Here is a 16,124-nt window from a genome sequence, read left to right as displayed (position 1 = left end):
ATAAAAGTTTTAGGAAATTAAAATAAAAAATTGAAATCGTCGCCTGAGAGATTCGAACTCTCGCGGGGAAACCCCATGTACTTAGCAGGCACACGCCTTAACCACTCGGCCAAAGCGACGGTTGATGTTTGTCTTACAGTGAGATGCTTACTTATTTGCTTTCTTAAAACTTAAAGATAACGAAAAACAAAAATGTATGTACAAATAAAGGAAAATGCTGTTTAATATTTACTAAAAAAAAGTTAAATAAAAGTATTATGGAATGCTGAGTTTATGATATTGGAATTGAGAATTTCAAACACTCATAAGTAATAAAATATTGAGCTTGAATTGATCTTGAGTTATCTCGAAACAAAATTCTCATTTTTTTCGAAGTTTTCGAGTTGGATATAGTAATGATTGGAAATCAAGTTATGCATATTATCCCCTACTATGAATACTAGGTAACTTTAGCCCAACTAGTTTAATTGATCGTGGTAGATATCAATATTTACTTAACTTGTTTATTTACATGTTAACGATTTGACTCTCATATTATAAACTAAAAACTTAAAGGCTATATTCCTTTTATTTTAAATCAAACTTGTCACTCATACATTAATCATAAAATAAAACCTACATAATGCCCATGCAAACAAAATCACCTTATATGCTTCTCATCAACTACCTTTTCTATCTTGTCACATAAACTTCTCACTCTCCCATCAAACACCATGCTTTACCAAAATTATTTGAAAAGTAACAGGGATTAAGGCAAAGCATAGCACCATAATAAAAAAAAGAGCACAATAGAGAAATGACTTGAATTTGAACATTATATTTATAGTCTCACTAGTGAGACTATTCAAACACATCCATATCTTACCTAGATAGTGATCAAATAAAATTGAGAGCTTAGGTCGTGTTGGGATCAAATGATCAAGTTCAATGGGTCATGTGGGTTCAGGCTCAGATGAATAAGTCCAATGAGTCATGTCAATCTGAGCTCAAATGATTAAGTTCAATAGGTTCAAATCCATAGTTGGTTGGAAGATTATAGCTAGCTATTATTATTTTATCACTGTTTTGTCAATTGTTTGTTCTAAGTTTAGGAGAAGTTTTGGAATATTTAATTCAAAACAAGCATGATGGTTGAGGTGGTAAGTTGGTTAAGTCATGGTAGGTTTTAGTCTCCTTGGTCCGGCCCGAGTACAACCCTTTTTAATGTGGGTTTGGGTTTTAGACTATGCTTGGATTCATATTTTTTTTATAGATGGACTGACGTGACACGATCCGATTAATTTAATGGGTCGGCACGACAAAGAACTTTATGCAGACAAAGGTTACCTTTCAAGGGTTTCATATATCACCAACTAGCTTTAAATTTGATGGTACTTATCTTCTCAATATGTTGGAAGAAATTCCAAGTTTGAATTTCCTTCTCCTAATTATTATTAATAATAATTAAAAAAAGCTTTCATATATCAAAATCTCTTTGCATAAGGACACATTTTCATTTTTATTTTTCATTTCAATTTTTTCAACTTATGGCTTAAAATTAAAAGCATGTAATTGGGAGAATTAACTCCCACTCCATGCATATCTACTCCTTTAAATTGTGAGGAGCCTACAATATGACCAAGCTCTCAAGAAACAATTAGCCAGGGGTGTCATTTGTTCATCAGGAGGGAATCATGCTCAAGGAGTTGCACTATCAACACAAAACCTTGGTTCTAGTGTCGCCTCTTACGACTCCTAAAATCAAAGTTCAATACTCATTCTAGATAAGTAACACGGAGATAATGACCTTGTTTTAATTTTCTCCTTCCTTTGAGGATTGCAAATATTCTTAATTAGAGCATCTTTTTATAGAATGGTTTAAGATTCTCAATCCAAAATTTTATCCTCCTCCAAACAGATGCTTCCAGTCTGATTATGGAAGTAGTGTTTGACTAAGTGTAAGTGGCCAAGTCATCATCAAAACTAACACATCAGTCCTCACCTACTTTGCTGAACTTTTGCCAAGAATTTCCTGTTAGTGTTTGTTTGTGAAGTTCTTCTAATTTACATGCTAAATTTAAAGGACACAAGAAAGCCAAGCAATTTCGAACTTAGTTTTCCACTATTTCACAAACTTATGAGTTACAACTTGGTTCTTAAAGATGTACATGTATAAACCCAAGAACAAACTTTAAACAATAGAAACTAAAACATTTATTTCCTCTATGTGAAACAAGGTGTATTTACTTGTACAAATCAATCCTTAGATGGGACTAGCATTCTATAACAGGTAATCATAACTTCTATTTTTTTTTTCTTAAATTACAATGGTTCATCCTTTGATGACTTCCCCTCTCAATAGGTGAAAAGAATTTCTCTCTGTACTCAAAATCCAACTTCAAAAGAACAATACTTTCTGTGAGTATGGGTAAGTTGCAAACCATCCTCCGTTCAGAGACCTCTGAAAGAATTCTGGTTGGTTAACAGAAACGTGAAGGAAACGAGGGCCCTGCTTATGGATTTCCGATTCCTTTCTCACACGTTTTCTGAGAACCAACCAGAGCCTCTATGTGTCGAGGCATGACTTCAATTTCTTTATACTAGCTCTCAGAACAATGAGAAACTTTTCTTGTGTCTAGAATGCAGGGATGGGCGTGCCTGCTCAACTGATACTCTTGGGGAGGGCCCAGTACTTTCAATGGTATCTGGTTTAGCATCAGAGGGTCGCGAAAGAAGACTGCACCCAATTCTCCTGGCAACCACACGAGGAGAACTGAGAGAGCTATGTGATTTGTTCACCTTTTTCATCTCTTGCTTTATTTTACTAAACTCTTCTTCGAGTTCACCGACTCTAGATCTCATCTTTTCCATATCCACCTTTAAAACCCGGTTCTCACGCACCATCGTCACCCACCCGTCCCTCTGTATAATCTGGCCAGCCATGTCACCTGGGACAGTCACAGGACCTGCAGGGCCACTCTCAGTTTCCAAGCCATGAAGACAACCAGCTAGAGCGGTTCTCAAATGCATCTGCTCAAAGAACAGGACTTGAAGAACAACTCTAAGTGGCAGCCTTTCATTTTGGGATGCATGGGCACAGGCATCAATAGAGAGTTTCGAGAAGTCAATTATGCTGCAAAGTTCTTCCTTCTCTTTATCTGAGAGCCAAGGGTGTGCCTGAAAAATTGCAATCAGCATTATAAAACTTCAAAAAATTTTGAAGAAATAAGAAAAAGGCAGTTTTTCTCTCAAGAGGTGGTCTAGCAAAATTAAACCTTGAAGTATATATCCAGTGACCTATACAAGCCATCAAACAAAGTCCTTGAAGATTCTGGGAGGGCCTCTGCAAGAGAGCGTATCTTTACTGGTTTTAAAGTCACATCTGAAGCAACCTCCGCAATATAGTTATCTACCAACTTTGCAACTTTTTGTAATGGTCTTGATGATGGTGATGTTTCCAGGTCAAATGATGATGGAGAAAATGGTGTGACCTTTGATTCTGACGACATAAAATGATGGATTATCCGTTCAAAACAGTCGGTATCATACAACGCGTCAGCATCTGAATATGTAGGAATCAGAAGGCCATCTAGGGTTGCCAACTCCAGTTGCCTTCCTATTCTCCTCTCCAATGCATCCTTGCAGGTTTCACTGACACCCAAAATTAATGCCACACGAAGTAGACCAAGTAGAAAACGGCAAAATGATTTCCCCTTCTTTCGGGGAAGAAGTTTTTCAATGGATTCTAAAACTACCCTTTGATCAAGGGCAATGGGTGTCAAACTAAAACTTGTAACTGTTCTTGGTATACCATGTTGTCCACCCTGCCATCGTCCCAGACCAGGTAGGTACTTCCTGGTATAGTGCATTACAGCACCCACTAGGTTTTCGGGTCTTATACCCCTTGTTTCCATTGTCTTGATAAGTCTCTCAAACAAACTCACACTGAGGTATGAGATGTCTTCGAACCACCAGTCAGACTCAGAGCTTCGAATTCTTGCTCCGGTGTTAATGCCGTTCCATAGGATGCTTCCACCAGGACTCTGCAAACTACCATACATCATCATGGGCCATCCAAATAAACTAGGATCTGTACATACCATCACAGATAGAGCATTTACACATTTGTTTACTACATGAAGTTTTTCTGCCCTTTGGATAACAGTCTCACAACTTTGAAGTGCCAAGATACAGTCTTTCCAGTTGTGAAGTACATTCTTATGGAAGAAACTCTCTGACTTTGAGAGCAAGTTGCCTTCTCCGTACTCATCTGTCATTTCAAGGTAGTCTGCTGTGCAGTAGATCATTACTATGTTTCTTGGAGTCAATTCAACCCGCATACCATAGCAGAATTTAGCTGCAATGAGGAATGTGTCAGGGCCACCAGGGAATTCTTCCAGAAGTGCAGTGAAAATCTTGTCACGTGTGCTTTTAGACTCCTCATACATACGTGCTATCTTCCCAGATTTTGATATGAGAGGAAACTGGACAGTTATGAATTGTCATAAGTGATAAGTCCTATTCAAATTCACTGTGACAACTATGACAATATTTTCCATTATAAAAATATCCTTAAAAGGAGGAAGACAGGAGAAACAACAACAGATCACAATGCACAAAAAATCAACTAAGAAACATAACATAACAGTTTATCACTAATAGTGAAATGAAGCTATCAACAACATGTCTAGCATTTAATGCTTCAATTTCCAGAATATAATCATCCTTAAAAAGATAGCAGGGGGAAAATAACCACTTAAAACACGGCTTCCATTCGACAAATACCTTCTATTTTTTGTAAGGGAAACAAATATTGAAAGCTTATAGTGCACCACCAACTACCAGGGAAACCGAAAAGCTCATGAAAAATCTAGCATAATCTTAACAAGCCAGTCAACAACTTATTTCTGAAGTTTGGGAATTACAAAAACGTTTTTATCAGTTCCTATCCATTCTAAATCCCCAAAATTCCATAACCCACCACAGCAAATGATAGGTGCATACCTTGTGAAGATGGAAGCTCACGCCGTCCACCACAACAGTAACATCACTTGGCAATCCCGCTTTGCAAAACCTTGCGGGGCAAAAAAACACAATACATCAATCACAGTCTCTCCAACTCTTTCATATATAATTCAATGAAAAAATCAAACTTCATTCTAACAAAAAAGAAAGGTGTATTGAGACTGAATTATAATTGAACTATGGAAGTGAAGGCTGTAATTAAAATATAATCAGACTCTGGCCTCTGGCCTTAAAAGGGCCATAATAACAATAACCCATTTAATTCAATCTCAAAAAGAACAATAACGATGAGAATTAAAGCTTTCAACAATTGGGATTGTATTTATGTGCTTGGAAGTGTATGCAGAAGAGAGAGAGAGAGAGAGAGAGAGAGAGTACCAGTCATTGCCTTCTTTGCGAAACTCTGAAACCTTCCCAGCTGGAGGCATGGTCGAAGCGGGAAGACAGTACCCTGTCTCTCTCTCTCTCTCTCTCTGTGTATGGCTCTCTCCTCTCTCTCTCTCTCTCTCTCTCTCTAGCCAAACAGTAGCTTCATTTTGGGTGGAGAACAGAGACCGAGAAACGATTTCTTTAATCAAAAGTGAAAAAAGAAGAAGAGGTTAAAGATGCCAAGCAACGTAAGTAGGAATCCAAGTCCAGCAAGTCAAACAAAGGTCGTGTGCCCAAACACCAACCAGTGGGCCTTTACAGCTATGACTTCCTCTATTCTCTCCCTTCATCAAGGGACAAAACCCCAACCCCACACCACCACCAAATACCATGGGACCATAAAAAAAACCCAACACAATTTCAAATTCTATAATCAAAACCCAGAAAAGGATGCACAGATCACGACGCCAAAACAGTCCCAAGTGTGAGAGCAAAGCAAGTGAATTTTAAAATGGGACAAGCACAAGAGGCCGGCATGTGTGGGAACATAGCAATGGAGATCGAAGCGAAAGCATCAATCAGCGGTCGATGACTCGATGGGGCTTTAGCCGGCCGAGAAATAATGGGGTTTGTAGACAAAGGTTAATAATAATGTGGTTTGTCTGAGGCTTTTTGTCAAACAGCTTCCCTGCAATAATTTTCCCAAACGCGTGGTGTCTGCCTGATCGTGGAAGATTGACTCCATCATATTTCATATTCATCCGAGTAACTACAGTTTTGCAGAGTGTTTGTGAGTGTGGGGCATGGGACCCACCAGAAGCACATCATTCTTCTGGTTGTATTAGTGTTGTTGTGAATAAAAAATAATAAAAAATAAAATAATGTCTTTCTTTTTTTTAATGAAATAAAAAAACCTAAAGAATGTCTTTAGGAGTTGTAACTACTTCTACGGGTCCTACATGTGACGTTCGGTAGAAGTGTTTTTTCATTTACTTTTAAATTTCTATTAGAATTTGGAATCTCTTTTGCCAGATTAGACTTGCTAGGAGCGACAATTTGCAACTAGGGTTTATGATACAGCCCACTCCAGCCTACTCACAATACCGTTTTACTCGTCACGCTTCAAAATAAGGTAAATTTAGTTCATCCTATTTATATATTTGTATAATTCATGTGGTGTGAAAGTGTTTTTTTTCTCATAATAAACATAGACGTGTTCAAATTTGACTACATATTTGACAAAGGGTGCTCTATCTATTATATATACGGTCAGTGTAGATTAATCAAAATTATTAGCCTAAACAAATCTTCATATGAAAGAAACGAAAATTAAAATCAGTTTAAATTACGTACCAATATTATTATTACTACTAGATTAATTCATGATGTTTGCCACAGTCCTTATCATCCTTGCAGAAAATGTCCATGTGTTGCTAAACATGAAAATGATTGGTACAGCTTGTTAGCGAGTTGTTTGAGACAGCTGGGCTATAGCTAGCTGCCACGGATCATAAAGATTGAATTGAGAGGATTTTCTTTGATGGGAAAACCTCTCTTAAATGTGATTTTTAAGGAGTGCTGTTAAATGAACTTTAAAATTAATTGAGTATATTTTATGATCTAAGTATATCCTAATATTTAATTAAAATGTAAAATTAACTAAGTACATCCTATAGAACTACTTGTGGCATTATTTTTGCCGTAATGGAGATATTGATAAAGCATTGTTGAGAAACATATGTTGGAGCATGGTGTCTATTCAGAAAAGCCTGAACTAGAGGCCCTCTTACGAGTGAGAGTGGGAATCGATAAAGGTGACAAGGTGTATTATATGTTGCACAAACTAAGAACAAGTGTAAGGAGGGTCTCACCGTCTACTGCCAATTTAATTATGAACTGTTTTCATAGCAAAGAAGCTGCAAGAGTGGGAAAAATAAAATGGGATCCTAGATTGATAAGGGAGGCAATTGAGAATGGAGGTGGGGGCTGGCATGGGCAGGGCTAGTTGGGAAAAGGAAAATGGTCTATGCTGTGTACAACAATTGGAGCTGATGGCTTATGCAAATGCTGTGGGGAAAAATTGGCCACAATTCAAATAGATTAATTAGATTCTAAAGTGTACAGAATAGATTGAAACCTTGATGTTATTTACTCACATCAAGAAAACAGCAAGAAGCTCTCCAATCAATCTGCAAAACTAGTCAACATTGACAACAACCAAGTCAAAAGCACCCTTCTAAAAGTTGTCCAGTAGATGTGTCGTTGCTTTTTAAGTTGTCTAATCCAAGTTGCCAAGAAATAGTTCTGAGAAGAAAGAAGGAAGGCTTCATCTGCTCCAAGCCATTCTAACTCGCGGATCACAAAGATGGGTACCGAGTAATCTCTTGATTAGGGTTGAATATGGTTAGTAGGGCGTACTTATTAAAATTATATTTGTTTCACAATTCCATATATCATTTTGTTTGGTCATTTTATATTAGGGTAAATCAGTAATTCAATATATACTTTTATAGTATAGTGTACTCAGTTAATTTTAAGGTTCGTTTAGCAGCACTCTTTTTAAGGGTTAATCATTTTATTAATCCCTAAACTTAGACTCAATTTGCATTTGAGTACCTCAATTTTCAAAATGGTTCACGTGGTCCTTTAACTTCACTTTCGTTATGACAAATGGTTCTACCGTCAATTTTGTTAACTTTTTCTGTTAAATGCAGGAGCAAAATAGTATTTTTTATATTAAAACAAAAAAAAAAGATTAAAAAATCATATCTTTAAATTAACAATCAAATAAAATCAAATAAAAAATCAACCCAAAAAAAAAAAAAGTTTGGGGTGAGTAGAAATCGGGATAGAGGGGGAGAGAGAGAGTTTAATTTTAATTTTGGATAAATTACTCAAATGGTCCTCAAACTTATACTCAATTTATATTTTGGTCCCTCAATTAAATTATTCTTTCAAATGGTCCATCAACTCTATATTATTCGCTCAATTGGTCATACCGTTACATTCTGTCAATATTTCTGTTAAATATGAGAGCAAATTTGTTATTATTTACCCTAAAATTAGGTTAAATCTAACAGAAAATTAGATGGTAGGACCACTAGAGTGAATAATATAGAGTTGATGGACCATTTGAATGAATAATTTAGTTGAGGGACCAAAATGTAAATCAGGTATAAGTTTGAGGACTATTTGAGTAATTTACCCTTTAATTTTTTAGTTTTTTTATATATTTTAATCAATTTTGATACAAAAATATCATTTTGCCCTTGCATTTAATAAAAAAGTTAACAAAATTAACGGCAAGACCATTTGTCCTAACGAAAGTGAAATTAAAGGAGCACGGGAACTATTTTGGAAATTGAGATACTCAAATGCAAATTGGGTCTAAGTTCAGGGACCAATAAAATGATTAACCCGATTTTTAATGTGTCAATGTTCTCAATTAAATCATTATATCGACATCATATCGATATGTCGTTGTTCATATTGTTGGTTGTGTTGAAATTGTTGCAGTATATATCGATAGCAAATAACCCAACAGTCTTGATATGGCAAAATAGAATATTATGTTGATATTGTTGATTTGCTAAAATATAATCAAGGAAATTCCAGTCGAGAGATCTCTTAAATAAGTTTATTAAAAAATTATATTTGTAGAGTCTATTCCGCATTGTATTTCAATGATCTGTCAAATTTTCATGTCTTTAATTCATAGATCATATATGCAAAAAAGCACCCAAATCAGATGTTTGAGCATGGTTAGAATGTAGGTAGCTATTCTAGTGTTTATTTAAAAAACTGTGTTGGTCTACTTATTCATTATCACTAATGTCTTAGTGGTTTACGATTTGCTTAATCTTTTTCAATGATGATTTGTAAAAAAATAAACAGTTTGATCATTCCAAAACTACGCAAAATGGGCCCGCCAAAATATCCCTTAAATATATTTATTTGAAACATCCTTCAACAAAATGAGACTTCTACAACAATAGTTCTATTTAAGATCCCCAAGCCCAACAAATGCACTCATGCACAAACATTAATTCCACTTGTTCATGAGTAGATTATATGAGCGTAGGTAGGTGCAAATAATGATCATTATCTATATACAGAACCAGAGAGGAGTAATGAGCACTATGAATCTGATAATTTTATTATTATACTATTATATTTTTTATATTTTGTTTTTTAAGAGAAAGTTAATTAAAAAGAGTCTTATTACTTGATTTTTCTTATTTTCTACTAGACTGCGCTTTTGAAATGATTTCGATAGAAACCAAATATAAAAAGTATAAAAATATAAAAAATAATGCATTTATTAGCATCATAATGTTAGAGTTAGACAGAGTGTATATGATTATACTAACTAATTACGTGTAGAGTAATAAGTAAAGAGAATTAAGTAGACAGAGTGTATATGAAAGTAATTAGCTGAAATAATTAATTGTATATGGTTGTGTTACTATTATGATCTTGACAATTAAGCATGGCATATGCATGGTGTTTATTGCATATACAAATGTTGAGCCGTTGATTTGGTGAGTTTTACAGCAATATAAAACCACTTCATTCAACCCCGTGAAAAATGCCCTTTAATTGCAAATCAGTGATCTCAGATTCGAACCTTATGACACCTTGTCAATGTGTAAAAAAAACAACATCATTCTTCAATATCACTTGTATAAAATTTTAAAAAAAACCCCACTTCATCTAGTTGTCTTATTATATAGAGGATCAACTCTAGTTTTTTTAAGACATAAAATAGGTCGATGAATCAGATGACATTAGTTCTAATAGCATGAGAATGAAGCAGTCACAAACAACCACCAGAGTACGAGGACATTCGCTAATTATGTAACGCTACCCTCTTGGCATGAGTGGGAATTAATTATTCCCTAGCTAAATATGTTTGTTTTAGGATCAATGCAAAAGTGTTTTAAGGGCACGTGATTATATATTGTTTGTCCACTAACCTCTCACTAGTCGTAGTACAAAAAAGATTCAAATATATTCTCACCAAAGAAACAAAAAAAAAAAAAAAGGGAATATATAAGTAAATTGAAAACCAGTTTTATTTTAGCCAAAGTGTTGGTCCAAAAACAAAGCGCACGCAGTTGTGGACTGTGTTGCTATATAAATATATTTGGATACGAAAACTGAACAAAAGCGATCGCAAGGCACCCGTGGCCTAATGGATAAGGCGTCTGACTTCTAATCAGGCGATTGTGGGTTCGAGTCCCACCGGGTGTGCTTCTCTATTCTATTTTATGTTTTTAAAATATTAATATAAATGCCTTCCATTTTTGTAACCCGTGAAAATTACTGAACTATCCTCAGCGCCACGTGTTTTTAATTTGGGTAATATCCTCTTTTTCAATAATTATTTTAGTTTTATAAATCATACATAACATTTGTTTCTAAACCTAGGATTGCATACAAAACTGAATCATATATGTGTCTATGATTGTATATGTTTCTTTTCTTCACAAGGAAAGTAGAAGTTGGAAAGAAAGAAGAAGAAAAAAAGCATCAGAGATTCTGCCAACTACATGAACCATAAAAAGCATCAAAAGACCTGGGATAATAAATTTTATTTATACATAACTCTTTTTGAATAAGGGCTATTGAATTGATACCAACCACACTTCTTCCCACTCCCTTTTATTTTATTTTATTTTCTATTTTTTTCTATTTTTAAATACAAACGATAGTCGAAACTACGAAAATGGAGACTCGAACACACTAGCTGGTTGGCTCCTACCTCTTTTTCTTCATTTTTGTTTTACTTTTTGAAAAACAATTACTAGTAAGCACTTTTAAAAGAGTGTTACTATTGCCACCGTCTATTTTATTTGTCCACCCATCTTATAATCAAAGTTGAGGTTTTTTCCCAAAATCCTTAAAAGTAATATTACAAAGACATAAATTTATCTTTAAAAATTTGATTATAAAATAAGCGAGGAAATAGGACATGTGGATAGAAATAGCAGCACTCCTTTAAAAATATCCAAAGTGGCAAACCATAACTCAACTACACATTAGCTAGCGTTAATGATTGGATAAATAGTAACCGCTTCTACTTTTTCAGAACATCATACTGGGCAAGATTCTACAATTGTTTAGAACATCATACTAGACAAATTCGAATGAAACATAGGACAATTTTGTTCTATTAATCACTAATAATTTTAGGCATATACCACTGCATTTTAAATAAGTAGAACTTTCTCAAGTCAACAGCACTCAATTATCCTCTCTTTTTTACCTGTAAATGAGAACAAAAGCAGTAGAATGCTTGAAATAAATAAATTAATAATAATTTAAAGGAGCCTACATGAGCCTGCGAGGGTTATCGAAAATGAATACAACACCCTATTACAAAATACAGAAATGGCAAGCATTCCCCAAAAGAAACAGAAACAACTTCACTTGTATAATGTGGCCTATATAGCCCCCAGCATGTCGCAGTAAAAGCTCCGGTGACAAATTACAGTAATGATATAGTTCCCTAATTAAATCTAGATATATTCTGCAGGCATATCCAAAGCACACATTGTTGACCTCTACCATGAACTATTGACTAACGACACTGGTAAGACGAAAAAATGTACTATATATTCAAATCAGACATTAACATACATCTGAAGACTTCTTTAGAAAGAATTTTGAACACCTGTCAAACAACAGCACACCTAAGCAAGAATCCTCCCAAAGCCATACTCATTTAGCTTGTAGCAGATGCTTGGGAGATGGCCTTCTTGACAGCTTCGGCATATGTCCTATGCTGATAGGTGAGGGTTGATTCAAGCAGGTCCCATAGCGAAGTCTTCGGGTTCCAGCCTGTCACATTACATAGTTAGAATGCCGTAAAGTCAGAGCTCATTTACATTAAAGATGGGGTACAAGAAAGATATATACCAAGCTGCTTATTGATAATAGTCATGTCAGGAATTCTCTTGTCACTATCATCATATCCCACTCCATAGAATTCTTGAGAGCTTACATCGATGGTTGGTGTCTCCAGTTTTGATTCACCACTTACCTTAACATAGACCTGCAATATGCAAGAACATCAATCCTCATATCCAAATATAGGACTGCTAATCCAACTTAATAAACTAAAGAAAAAAGGGTATATCAAAGACAATTCTTCACCTCAGTCATCATTTCACCAAGCTGCCTGACGGTAACTTCATTGTTAGGGTTGCCAACATTGAAAATGTGGCCATTGGCCCTAGCAGGATTTTCCTGAGGAAGATGTCACATTGATGAGCAACTTCTTTTGCATGCTAAATATTAATTTGAAAAGAGAGATGTTTTTCTTATAACTTACAATCATCAACATAACAGCTTCAATAGCATCCTTTATGTACACAAAAGTTCTCTGGGATTGGCCACCATCTACAAGCTTGAGTGGCTCACGTCGAAGAAGATTCTGCAACAGAGAAAGCAGGATGTGATCACAACACAAATATGAAATACCAAATAAATAGGGAATATTACAACTAACATCGCACATACATTACTAAAGCAGGCTAGAACTCTTGGAACACCCTCACTTGGGCCGTCAATCCCAGGAATGAAATCCATTCTAGGTCCAATCCAGTTGAAGGGTCTCACAATGGTAAACTCAAGACCATTTTCCGCACCCTCAGCTGTAAACAAGAAGAAAATCAGAAGACTACATAACAAATACCAATTCATGAACAGCCAGAGAAAAAAGTAAAAGAAGGAGATCACCAACCATAAATCAGCCTCTCGATCAATTGCTTTGCACATGCATAAGACCATCTCTGCTTCTCAATAGAGCCAAAAATGCAGGGGGATTCATCTTCTTTAAGCACATAATATGCAGGATCCTATTAAAACATAGCACACAAGTAAATTTTCCATTAACAAAAAAGCAAATCATACAGCATCAACAAACTTTAATGCAACAGTGACTTAATCTGAAGAAACCACATTACAAACTGAAAACATAGACAGCATCATATCACAGGAAAATTAGAGAGCCAAAAGGAACAAATAAATTGTTATACAATCTATAGGACACAATACTTTTTGTTTCCTAGAGTTCTTTCATTTCGCCCTTTCCAAAAGGAGGCAAAAGTGTTCACTTCCAATTAGCAATAGCAGGTAAGCTGCAACAGACGAGAGCTGCAACTGATAAAATCGCATCACAAATGTTGCTTTTAAAAAAGCACACATATCTTGTGAAAAAATCTAGAGTTCTTTAGAAAAATCTATATTACTATTTTCAACTGCTTTTACAAGGCCCAATTTACTACCATTTCTCCATCCATCTAAGCACTCAAACTCTGTTCCACCAATGTGCCAGTACCTTACAACCTAAAGTTGCTATAAGCAAAATCTACAATAGACTTCCTGGACCACAAGAACCATATCCAAAAATTGTACCAACCCCCAAAGATATGAGATATGACAAAGTGAAACTCAAAACGTATGAGATGCTGCTATTATGATGAAAAGACACACAAAACATAGGAGATGATGGTACCCAACAAAATGAAGACAACTCCAACACTAAAACTTCAAAGACATTTCCTGAAATGAAATAGTAGCCATGCACTTGGATAACGGGCAGGCTGGGGCCAAGCCAGGCTTTGATGCCATGATAAGATATCTTTATTAGGCCTGGCCTGCTTAGTTCAGCCTTATACTTGTTTCATAAGCCTGAACGCCACTCCAAGGAAAAGGATCAAGTCCAATCCCAGCACTTTCTTTACACTTTAACATATCCAGTACTATTTGTACCTAAATAAAGGACTACTATATAATAAGAAACTAGGAAAATGATAAAATAAGAACTATAATTATATTATGATATTAATATTCTAATAAGTATATATAAAAGGTCGAACCAGACTTGGCTCTTCACTCTCAAGTCCAAGCTCCGGCCTCTATTTTCAGGCTTACCCATCTTAAGGAATCCAAATTTGTTATGCATGCAACAAAATGTCAGTATCAGATCAGATCACAAATTCAAGCACATGTTTAAGTATTACAGTCTAATGCCATACCACCGACACACGATTGTAGATCCCAAAAGCAGAAAAATGCAATCAAACCATCCGAATTATGCAAAATGGAGAACTTTATCATAAAACAAACGTCAAGAAAAGCACAGATCTGAATCGTGCCCAAGAAAACATTAAAAACATTAAAAAAAAGAAAAAAAGAAAGAAAGAAAGGTGAACAAGAAAGGGAGAGGGCTACCTGACGAAGAGGGCTATCTTTAGGAAGATAGCTTCCAATGGTTTTCCCATACACTTCACAAGTAGAAAAGTGAATCAACCGCTTGTTGTTTTCCGAACAGTATTTCACCTAACGAAATTTTTTCATAAAAAACAAAAATGTAAGAAGAACCTACATCAACTTTCAATCAATTCCCGCACTAATAACCCAAAATCAAAAATTTCGCAATCAAACCCATAATTTCATTATCCCCAAAAAAACACAATAAATGAAATGTAGTAGCCGAAACCCACCACAGGCAAAGCGTCAATGAAGTTGCTGTAGATGGTGTCGAGTGGGCGAGTGTTGTAGTCCGCCGGAGTACAAATCGCGGCGAGATTAATGGTCTGCAAAACCCACAAATTCAAACCATCAAAACCCAACCCACCATGAAAAAATGATCAAGAACCGTCAAGAAAACAAGAAGAGAGAAAATGGGTTATACCAGATCTGCCATCTTGATGAGGCCTTCGAGGCGCGAGTCTTGCTTGATGTTGAGTCGGTGGAACTGGATTCGATCGGACCATGGATGCGCGTTTTCGGGCTCAAGAAGGTGCTTGATCTTGTCATTATAGACGTCCAAAGCTAGAACCTTGTGTGGGGTCTCTGACATCAGCTTCTCGCAGAGATGGGACCCAATGAAGCCTCCTGCTCCGATCATGCATATCGTTATCGGCTTTATTGGGTTGCCGTCTAGATCTACTCGAGCCACCGACGCCATTCTCTACGACGACGTTCTGGGTATGTGGGGTATTTGGGCAAAATGGGCGAGATGAGGTTGTGAGAGAGAGAGTAGAGATTTCTTGGGGTTCGAGAAGAAGAGAAGAAGAATATGAAAGAGAAGAATGAGAGGTCAGAATGTATTTAAAGGAAGATTGGGAGGGAGCGAAGGAGACAGTGACCTACACTCTTCGTTTTCACTTGCACATGCTACTCGCTCTATGATTGGCCATGTGTGGAGGTACCGTGTTAGTATTCTGGGGTTGGTAGCAGTGGATTGGTGTGAAAACTTTGTTAATTTATTGGGATTGGATCTCATATGCTCTCATGGAAGGTCATTAGTTGTTGGATCAATATAAGGAATGGTTTAGAAGTTTTGGAAATTGCCAGAGTGATTAGAGCTGGATCTGCCTATTGCTTCATGGCAATCATAATGGGTTTTGTTTATTAAATGTGATCAATAATGTTTAAGACAAGTAGATTCACTAATTCTCCAAAAACCATTCATTTTCCTTCCAGTTTTTAAAAGAAACTTTTTCTTATTGCTTCTTTGATTAAAATAGTAGCATTCAAAAATACAATATAACTTTTTTGTGTAACGAAGGAGTGTTAATTCTTGGAGAGAGGACCTGAGCTAGAATGGGGAGTCGAACTTTAAAATTGGGTGTCGAGATAAATACTCTCTACAAATCTCTATTATAACGCTTTGATTTTTAATATACAAATAGAAAAACGATTGAAATACGTCACTCAAATGCTGTATATACAAGTGT

At 35.8% G+C, this 16,124-nt stretch overlaps 2 protein-coding genes and 2 non-coding genes across 4 annotated transcripts; 1 reads left to right on the top strand and 3 right to left on the bottom strand.

Moving 5' to 3' along the window:
• On the bottom strand, positions 38-119 carry TRNAS-GCU. The gene has a single exon. It is a non-coding gene; the product is annotated as a tRNA-Ser (tRNA).
• Positions 2,076-6,292, bottom strand: LOC18772311 (BTB/POZ domain-containing protein At3g44820). The gene is made up of 4 exons (XM_007204913.2): positions 5,383-6,292; positions 4,984-5,053; positions 3,255-4,463; positions 2,076-3,156 (listed from the first exon to the last, which is right to left on the bottom strand). Exons 1-4 carry the CDS (start codon positions 5,430-5,432, stop codon positions 2,587-2,589), a joined length of 1,899 nt encoding a protein of 632 aa, XP_007204975.1. The 5' UTR covers positions 5,433-6,292; the 3' UTR covers positions 2,076-2,586.
• Positions 10,554-10,626, top strand: TRNAR-UCU. The gene has a single exon. It is a non-coding gene; the product is annotated as a tRNA-Arg (tRNA).
• On the bottom strand, positions 11,662-15,525 carry LOC18773520 (UDP-D-apiose/UDP-D-xylose synthase 2). Its single transcript, XM_007205260.2, has 9 exons — positions 15,077-15,525; positions 14,886-14,978; positions 14,614-14,721; positions 13,121-13,235; positions 12,898-13,031; positions 12,710-12,811; positions 12,532-12,624; positions 12,295-12,430; positions 11,662-12,216 (listed from the first exon to the last, which is right to left on the bottom strand). The coding sequence occupies exons 1-9, from the start codon at positions 15,350-15,352 to the stop codon at positions 12,101-12,103; spliced, it is 1,173 nt and encodes a 390-aa protein (XP_007205322.1). The 5' UTR covers positions 15,353-15,525; the 3' UTR covers positions 11,662-12,100.

This window comes from Prunus persica, chromosome G6, assembly GCF_000346465.2.
Source record: "Prunus persica cultivar Lovell chromosome G6, Prunus_persica_NCBIv2, whole genome shotgun sequence".
Classification (NCBI taxonomy): Eukaryota; Viridiplantae; Streptophyta; class Magnoliopsida; order Rosales; family Rosaceae; genus Prunus; species Prunus persica.
Note: the sequence above shows the minus strand (reverse complement) of the source record. Positions and strands in the feature narration are given on the sequence as shown.